The sequence below is a fragment of the Sus scrofa genome, chromosome 12, assembly GCF_054392235.1.
Source record: "Sus scrofa isolate SSC_HxYL_T2T_F1_AM1 chromosome 12, Sscrofa_HxYL_maternal_Yorkshire_Landrace_v2.0, whole genome shotgun sequence".
Taxonomy (NCBI): domain Eukaryota; kingdom Metazoa; phylum Chordata; class Mammalia; order Artiodactyla; family Suidae; genus Sus; species Sus scrofa.
In genome coordinates this window covers 22538615-22547498 of record NC_139394.1, presented here as the reverse complement: position 1 = coordinate 22547498, position 8884 = coordinate 22538615, and the positions used below count along the sequence as shown (strand labels likewise).

The following is an 8884-nucleotide window of genomic DNA, read 5'->3' as shown; positions in this document are numbered from 1 at the left end:
CCTTGGCCATATTTCCACCCCATCCCACCCCCAAAACGAGCACACACCACAGAAGCCAGCTCAGCTGTGAACTATTGGATTTGAGACAGGAAGAGAACAAGTCGGGGGGGGGGGGGGAGAGGGGGGCGCTAGAGAATAAGGGGGGGGAGTGGTTTAAATAGGGGAGGCCCGGGGAGGTTCAGTGATGGGGGAGGGAGGCAGGTATTTACAAGAAGGCTCGGGGGGGCCAGAGGCTCATCTTGGAATATTTTATAACAATATAAATAAGATTCTGGTTTGCTTTTCCTTTTCGTCTCGTAAAGGAGAGAGAAGTGCAGAGTTCGATTCTGTACAAGGGGGCAGCGGCAGAAGGCCGGCCGGGCGGGTCACTGGGCGTCCACCCGGAAGGACAGCAGCTTCTCGGAATGCATGTTGTTCAGGGTCCGCAGGTCCGGCAGCTTGAGCAGCAGCTTGGTGAAGCGGGAAGTCTCCGAGGGCCGGTTCTTCAGCACCAGAGCCCGAAGAGCCCGCAGCAGCGTCTCCTGGAGCTGCTCCACCGAAGCGGAATTCTCCATGCCCGAGCGGTCTGTGGGGAAGACGACAGCAGTGAGGCAGGCTCCCTGACCTCCTCTGACGAGGACCCCGAGGTCTGCGAGGACGCGGCGCAGGCGACGCAGCCTCTCCCCGAAGCCCCTCCGAGGGCCGATGGGGAAGGAGGAGGAGGGGGGTCGTGACTCCCTCTCCCCCGGCCCGCTCCCCCCGCCCCGCGGGGGGCCTCTGACCCCAGAGCGGGAGGCGCCCCCGCCAGCTGCTGGGAGTGGGAGCACAGGCTCAGCAGGGCTGGTCCCCTCCCCGCCTCCAGGCCACTCTCCTCCCCCCACCCCAACCTGGCCAAACACGCCCCGGCTCCCTTGCTTTTCGCTCTGTCGGCCCCTCCACCTGGGATGCCCTTCCCCCTCTCTCTGCCTGGCAGTATCTTTCCGTGTCCTGTGAGGCCCCACTCAAGTGTCACCTCCTTCCCCAGCTCCCCAGGCAGAAATAGTTGTGTGTGTGCTTCCAGAGCCCTTGGTTCATGCTTCTACTGTGACACTTATCTCACTGTTTTATAATTAGTTGGGCATGAGTCTGTCTCCCAAGCTAGACTGTGTCTGAATCATGTCTGTATCCCCAGCGCCCGGTGCGGGGCCTGGCATAGAGTAGGTACTCCATAAAAGGTGTGTTGAATCCAACTGCGTCCGCCTCCTCCCCGGGGTCAGGCTCAGGTGAGAGCCTGACCTACCTGCCGAGACGAGCACCACCGCGGTGAAGAGGCCCAGCTCCTCCTCGGTAAGCGCCAGGGAGTTGAGCTTCTCGCTGAAGTCGAACATGGCATTGAGCAGGTCGCCCATGCCCATGGCGCCGAGCTCCTGCAGGCTGTAGGTGGTGCGGCTCAGGAACATCACCGTCTGGTCCTTCACGTTGAACAGCGACGCAAAGCGCACCATCAGCACCTGAGGCGGGACAGTCAACCCGGGTCGGGCGGGAGGGCCACCGGCCACATCGCCCCGGAAGTTTTCCCCCAGGGGGGGTTCCTGGTGCTGCCTGACATTTCTCAGTGGAGACTGGGGCTAGTTTCTGAGTAAGCATGGGGGGGGCACCCCAGAAGAAGGATGGGGAACATGGCCCTGGTTTTGGAATCCAGCAGGCCTGAATCTGAGTCTCTGCCTTGTCACTCACTCCCTGTGACCTTGAGCAAGGCACCTCGTCATCGAAGTTAATTTGCTCAGGTCTGGTACGGGGGGGTGGGGGGGGTGGCAGCGCCGTACCCTGAAATGTCACTTTGAGGTAACAGGATGTGATGAGACCCCAGCTGAGACGACAGAAGTCCCAGCCATCCACTGGCAGGACTGGGAAGGATTCTGCCCCCTCCTTCATCGGTCAAGAGTTAAGGTCAAAGACCCTGAGGTTTCAGAGCCTCTGCTGGATCCTTCCCGAGGTCAAGTGCAGGGAGCACAAAGGCTCACTCACCTCAAAGGTGCCAGCCTTGAGCAGGGTGACCTGGTCGTGCTGAGAAAGATCACGGAAGCCGGGGATGTGCTTGGCAAACTCCACCACCTCCCGCACGGCAGGTGTGAAGCTCATGGAGAAATCCTCCCAGATCTCTTGCACGGTTCGCCCACTGCGTCCGTGCGGGTACATGTTCATGGGACATGCCTGGAGGAGGAAAGAATTTGGGGAAGGGAGTATCAGCCAGGCTGGCTCAGACGGGCTCCCCCAGCAGGGCTGGGCCCCAGATTCTGCTGGGGTTAGAGTTGTGGCCCCGGAGGGTGGATCTTTCAGGTAAAGTAGCGATCAGGTGCCAGGTGGAGATCAGGGATTCCTGGGTAGAGCCCTTGCCTGTACTTGGCCTCCAGGCACACCTGCGGCCCTGTGCTAAATCCAGTATCCAGGTCCCCTGCCCGCCTCACCCCCGCCACGCCCTCACCAGCAGAACGTTCTTGGAGTTGCCCTGACGCAGACTGTTGGCGGGTGCTTCGCCTTCTGGGGCTGGGTACACGTGGGTGGGGCATAGACGGTGCCCATTGCTGTTGGGCTGGTGGCAGCTGTGGTGGGCAGGGCCAGGATGCCAGGCGGGAGGGTAGGCGGAAGGAGCCTGGCGTAAACCGTTCAGGGCCTCATTATGACGCTGGGCAGCCATGATGTTGTTGTCATTGGGGGCGGGTGGGCAGCCCTGACTTTCCCAGCGATGTGGGGTGGTGGCCAGGGGGCTGCCTGAGGCATGGTTGGCATTGAAGTTGCCAGGTGAGGTGCCCAGCTTGTCATGGGCGTAGGTGAAGATCTCTCGGTGGGCCCGGGCGACCTGCGATATCACATCCTCCACTGTGGGCTCAGGACTTGGGGATCGGGGAGGCGTCAGCTGTTGTGGGAACTGCGAGAAGCCCACCAGGGGTGAGGGGGCTGGGGCTGGGGGCGGTGAGGGGCCCAGGGGGCCTGGGGTGGGATGCTGGGTGGGTGGGGTCTCCAGCGGGCACTGGCTGCTCAGCTGGTTGTTGGCCAGGTTCATGGCACTCTGCATCTCAGCCAGCATCCGCTGCTTCTCTCGTTTGGGGATGCGCCCAAAACGCACAGCTGTGACAGGATGAGAGCAGTGTCAGGAAGTTCTCATACGCACTCACATGCTTCTCTTCCTTCCTCCTCAAAGGGCAAGACCCTGAGGGCTTGGGGTTCCCCGCAAGGCCACACCCATCGAGGGGGGTTCCTAAATAGGGGTTGTGGTTGGAGGTGACCAGAGAGACAAAAGGGAAAAAAGAGTGTGTCTACCCAAAAGGGTGAGCTTTGGGTCCCCCTCCCATACAAACAAGATGCACCGTGGTGGGACTTTTTAAGGGAGGGATTAATTCAGAAACTTCGAGGGGACAAGAGGCGGAGGGCACGGGGATGCTCGTGGAGCAACAGTGCTGCCTCACCATCTCGAGACATGCCCACGGAGAGACACTTCTTGAAGCGACACTGCTGGCAGCGGTTACGATTGATGCGGACGATGGAGCAGTTCTCATTTTTCAGACACCTTTTGTACTGGATGTTCTGCTGGATGCTTCGACGGAAAAAGCCCTGTCGGACAGGGGCAGCCAGTGAGCATCTCCGACGCGGCCAGGCCTGTGTGTCCTGGGGGACAAGGTCACCTGCCCCTGCCCTTACCCCCTCCCTGCCTCACCTTGCAGCCCTCACAGGCATGCACGCCATAGTGGAAACCCGAGGCCACGTCCCCACACACTTTACAGAGCAGCACCATGCCATTCAGCTCTGTGGGAAGACAGGGGCAGCGGGTGAACTGGTGGGGTTTCTGAGTGGCCAGGGAGGCGGGGAGGCTTTCTGGGCTGGAGACGGGTAGGGAAGCTGAGGAGGAGCTTCGGTATCTGGAGGACACTCAAATGACCAGACTGGGCCGACAACGGCTGGCGCAACTCTAGGAGGCACCCCTGAGGCCAGAGTAAGCCCTGGGAACGACGGTCTCATCAACATCAACCCCCAGCCTAGGCCTGGACACCTTCCTTTCCCCCAGATCAGATCAGCTGGAAATGGACTCACTGGTGATGTTGCTGGTGCTCTTGCTGGGGGACACGCGGTTGCTGTCTTCCAGGGCCACTTGTAGCCCGCCAGGGGGGCTCCCATTATAGAAGGAGGAGGAGGAGGAGGACGATGAGGAAGAGGAAGAGGAAGAAGGGGAACCATCGTCACTCAGGCTGGGTGGAATGCTCCCAAAGGAGCGAGCTGGGTCCTGGGTGAGGGAGCCAGTGGGTGATGGTGGGAAGTAGGTGGGGCAGCCTGGAGTCAGGGACTGGAAGCTGCCATTCGAGCTGTCACTGTAGAGGGACTCGGGGCTGGTGCGGCTCGGGGAGGAGCCGCTGGAGCCAATGTAGGTGATGACGCCACCTGGCAGGAGAACACAAGGGAAGGGGACGTCAACCACCATAGAGCTTTGATCCCAGGGCACCACTCTGCTCACTCCCCGCCTGCCTCTCCAAAACACTCTTGGACACTCAGGAGTTAACCATGTGGAGCCCCTAATCCTGACACCCCCAGAAGAGCCACAGTAAGCCACTCCCCGACCTATATCAGACCTGGCCAACCAACCCCCACAACGCTCAGCAGGTACATTCGGCTTCTGCCTCGGGTGCAAGATACCTCCCCAGAGGCATTACCTCTGTGATGCTCTGTATCTCACACATGTACCCTCCCCCCTTTAAAGACACCTGCCTTTAGAATATCAGCTGCAAAAAAAAGAAAAAAACATATATATAGAGAGAATATCAACTGCAGCTAATGACTTAATCGTCAGCAGCCAACCTGGGGATGGGATGAGCAGCTGAAAAACATTCAGAATACCCGGGCTTCAAAAACCAGCAAACAAAAACCCCCAAACGACAACAACAAAAACCCAGCTGCCAATTTTAATTTTAATACCAAGACCAGACACTATTAGGGGGAGGGAAGAATTGGGAGGGTGGAATAATATATACATACTACTGTATAAAAATAGATAATTAACAAGAAGCTACGGTATAGCACAGGAAAACCTACTCAATAGTCTGTAACAATCTCTATGGGAAAAAAGAATGGACGTATTTATATGTATGACAGATTCACTTCACTGTATACCTGAACCTAATACAACATTGTGAGTCAACTCTACTTCAATAAAATTAAAAAAAAAAAAAAATACCGAGACCATTCCAGGGATGAGACCCATGGAGGGGCAGCTAGTCAACAGCAAGGAGAGGAGGGTGGAGGTCCTACAAGAGTAAGTCACATTCCCTGAAAACCGGAAGACATCCTCTCTGAAGGTACTGAAGGTATTGAACCTGTTCCCCTGGGCTGCAAGGTCAAGAATCAGAGTGAACACTCTCTCTGAACCCAGGAAGGGCGGAACAGTGAGCCGCCAGAAGCGGAATGAAGGACAAACTGTTCAGCCCAAGGCTTTGGAATTCCCCCTTCCAGATCTCTCAGCCTGGTGACAATGACCTTGGCTCTCTGGCCACTCAGGGACTTTGGCCCTCTAGTTAGACCGCCGACCAGGTGGCCGTGTTCCCACTGCACTGGCAGGGGGAGAAAAGGTGAGCTGCCTGCCACACCTTTGACAAGCACCTAGCTCCGCCTGCCATGAGTTGGGTGGAGGATCCCAGGACACGTGTGAGGTGACACAGGCCATGCCACCATGGAGGCACATGTCTTGCTCACCCACTGACACACACTAAGCTGGGCAGGGCAACCTTAAAATAGCTCAAGGTTGGTCAGGGTGAACCCAGTTCCCTGTAAAATAGTTGCACAACCTGTCAGCTCCTACAGTTTCAGGGTTGAGGTGGGGGGATGGGATACTTATTTGGTGGTAAATGAACCTGACCTAGTTCAGCCATCTCCAAAAAGGGTGTAAGACTTTCATCCAAAGAGACTCCAACCTGGGAGTCGGGGGCACATGCAAGAGTTTCACTTTAGATCTGGATCTATCACCACCAACTTGACCTGTGACCTACAGGAAATCAACTCCCCTCTCTGGGTCCCAGTTTTCCTTTCTGGGGAAAAAAAAAGAAAAAAGGTAAAAAAATGAAAGAGACAATATCCTTTCAGCTATGCTTCTGGAATGTAGTTGTTTGGGAGAAGTCCTTAGGGAGCAAACCGCATCTCATTCGGTGCCAGTAGGGGTAAAGCATTATTTGCAAGACTAAGAAAGGAGATGCTTGGGAAGCAGAAAGAATTTGTAAGGTGGAGAAGCTGGGTCTAAAGGTAGTACAGTGAGGTAGGTGCAGAGAGAATAAAGGGGAAAGGAGTTAGGAGAAAGGTAGCTAGATATGGTTCCTTTGAGGGTGTAAACATGAGGGCACGAGAGGTCAGGGATGGCTCCATCATACGCTTCATCGGTTATAGGGAAGGGCCCCCCCCCCGGCCAGGAGGACAGGAAAAGGAGGCAGGCGGGGGCGGTGAGTCAGCCCAGCTTCACCCAGATCTCAGCGGGGCGGGGCGGGAGCCAAGCCCTCAGCCGGCCTCACGTCCCAGCTCCACGTGTGCCTCTTGCACGTGGCTCCCCAACGAGGAACCCCAGAACCCTAGGCCCCGCCCTCTCCTCTTCCTGTCAATCCGAAGCAGCAACCCCGCCCTCGCCCCGCCCCTCCTCAGCGTCCGGGGTCCGAATCTTGGGCTGGGCTCCGAACGCCAGCTGGGCGGGGATTACTGAGGGGAGGAGAGAAGAGAACACGCGTTGCCTGGGCAACCTGGGAGGCGGAGCTCATTATGTAACGGGGCCGGGAGGCAACCACCAATGGGGTGGCGGCCACGGCTTCAGCTGAATGAAAACAAACTCAGCACGTGGGCCCGGCTCCGCAGCCATGTGAGCGCTCCGGGCGCTTGGGCGCTCTGGGTGTCCTCCCTGGGGCAGAGCACCACTCTTGGGGCTCCTCAAGTGCCGCTCCCTACTGTCACTGAGGATTCCCCAGTGAGATCGTACACATTCCCCCAGCCCCTCCTGCCTGGAACCCAGATCGCCCCAATGCTCCTTAAGTTCTTTCAAGCCTGCAGGAGCTAAGGAAGAGGAAGAGAGGAGGGGCGCGCGGGGGGGGGGTCCTCCTGAGAAGTCCAGGCATGCCATAACTGCAGGGGGTGGACAGACGGGGGCGTTTCGGGGCACTGCTCCAGAGCTCCCAGTTCCTTTAAACTGTTCATCTCAGCACACGTACCCGCTCTCCATTTCCTCCTTCCTCGCTATACGAGTGCTTCAGGCTAAAGGGAGCTTTGGGACTCTGAGGGGGTGATGGTTGGGCGCCTCCGAGGGCATTCCCAGGCCGAAGAACCTGTTCTGGAAATCCCAGTCTAGCAAATCCTAGCGTGGCCCCCATCACACTAGCAAATCCCTAGGCGGAGGGAGTCCCCAGTCCCTTACAAAGTTCCTCTTGTTCTAAGGCGTAAGGCGTAGATGGAGGAGAGGAGACAGCAACAGAGAAAGAATGATGGTAGCAAAGAAATCTTAGTACCTGTGTTGTTGTTGGAGTCCAGGGTCGTCATGTCTTCACCGGCTGACAGCGGTCATTCAAACTGGACCTTGACACAAACTGGAGGTTAGAATTGTCACTGTCGCCCCCTGGGCACTGGCTGAGGGCCAAGAGTGGACCCGGTTCGCGATCAGGATCTGAGGCACCCTGCAGCAAGGTCTTGGGTTGGCCGGACTGCAGTCCTGCAGAAGGGTAGGACGCTGAAGCAACGGAGATCTGCTTTGCATGGGAAGAGCAGAGAGAGTGTGGGGGAAGGGGCGGGGGGAATCAGCCTGCGGTAGTTCTGGCCAGAAGGTAGCAAGAAGGGTCGGGTCTCTGCAGTGCACGGGATGCCACTGCCTGACGGCTCCGCAGCGCTGCAGGGTAGCGAATCTGGAGCTCCCGGTGCAAAAGTCCCAGAGGGAGAGAGGTTGCAGTCAGGAAGTAAGTAGGTGATGGGGAGAAAGGGGGCACCCAGGCGCGAAGAAGCGAGACGTGTGCCCTGCTACGTTCCCTCAGCAGCAATATTTCACTCTGCCAATCTCAGCCGCCTTTTGCCCCAGCCTTTTTCCCTGGGACAGAGGGCTCTGCGCAGGCGCCAGCAACCCAGGGTTCCCGGGCCGCACGCGGCACTGGAGCAGGTACCATGTGATCCCAGGGAGCGCCTCGTGCCCCAGTGACACACTTTTCCAGCAGCAGGCACGTTGAGCTCCGTGCGCCTGCGTAAACCCGAGGCTGTCGGGATATGTAGTCCGCTGGCAAAGTGGGCGGGCTGCGTTATTTCCCCACTTCCTCCTGCAAAAGCTCTTGCTGGGACCGGGGAGGAGCTGAGAGCCGCATGGGGTGGGGTGCGCTGAAGGCTCAGGGTGGCTCGTTTGGAAAGCCTGTATGGCAGAGGCATGTGAATTCCTAAGGAGGGACTGGCAAGCTTGGCTGCTCCCTGGGAGATCAAAGCTAACAGCTCCTTTCTGCAGACCTTGCAAACGTGAGGGCTTCACGTGATTGCAGGACTGACCTAGCCTTTGAGGTTACTGTTAACAGGAGAGAGATGACAAGTAGGGGAGGGTGACACCCCCAGGGTCAGGAACTTAAGCTGAACTTCTGCTGCTCAGGACCAAGTCCTGAGATGGAAAGGAAACGTGACTCCTTGTAGGGAAAAGAGTTGCCATGGGGGTGAGGATGTCCTTGGGGACTCCCTGTTTGCTTGTATGACACCACCCCACCCACTCAAGTTGACTTTGGGGTGAGTCATTTCCTTTTGTCTGGGAAATAAAAAAGACAAGGAAGGGGAACTGTGGTGAAAGTGCTTTTCCGTCCTAACGTAAAGGAGCCAGAGGTGAGGCAAGAGCCTGGGAGCAGAGTGACACCTCCACCCCCAGTGCTTCAGGGTAGCGTGGATTCCACAG

The 8884-nt window shown here is 57.6% G+C and overlaps 1 protein-coding gene across 2 annotated transcripts; it reads right to left on the bottom strand.

The window, feature by feature from the left end:
• Positions 1-60: 60 nt before the first annotated feature.
• NR1D1 (nuclear receptor subfamily 1 group D member 1) lies at positions 61-8132 on the bottom strand. 2 transcript variants are annotated; one of them, XM_021067027.2, is made up of 8 exons: positions 7482-8132; positions 4048-4392; positions 3674-3762; positions 3426-3570; positions 2444-3087; positions 1987-2172; positions 1259-1469; positions 61-565 (listed from the first exon to the last, which is right to left on the bottom strand). In XM_021067027.2, the coding sequence occupies exons 1-8, from the start codon at positions 7510-7512 to the stop codon at positions 366-368; spliced, it is 1851 nt and encodes a 616-aa protein (XP_020922686.1). In that variant the 5' UTR covers positions 7513-8132; the 3' UTR covers positions 61-365. The 2 variants fall into 2 exon arrangements, with proteins under 2 accessions (XP_020922686.1, XP_020922687.1); XM_021067028.2 differs by lacking the exon at positions 3674-3762.
• Between the last annotated feature and the right edge of the window lie 752 nt (positions 8133-8884).

What these genes read in the sequence shown, in the direction of transcription:
- NR1D1 (XM_021067027.2), bottom strand. Translation starts at nt 7,512, where the DNA reads ATGACGACCCTGGACTCCAACAACAACACAG. An exon ending in GAGCACCAGCAACATCACCA is followed by an intron (nt 3,763 to 4,047) that starts GTGAGTCCATTT and finishes GTCTTCCCACAG; the next exon opens with AGCTGAATGGCATGGTGCTG. An exon ending in ACTCCAAGAACGTTCTGCTG is followed by an intron (nt 2,173 to 2,443) that starts GTGAGGGCGTGG and finishes TTCCTCCTCCAG; the next exon opens with GCATGTCCCATGAACATGTA.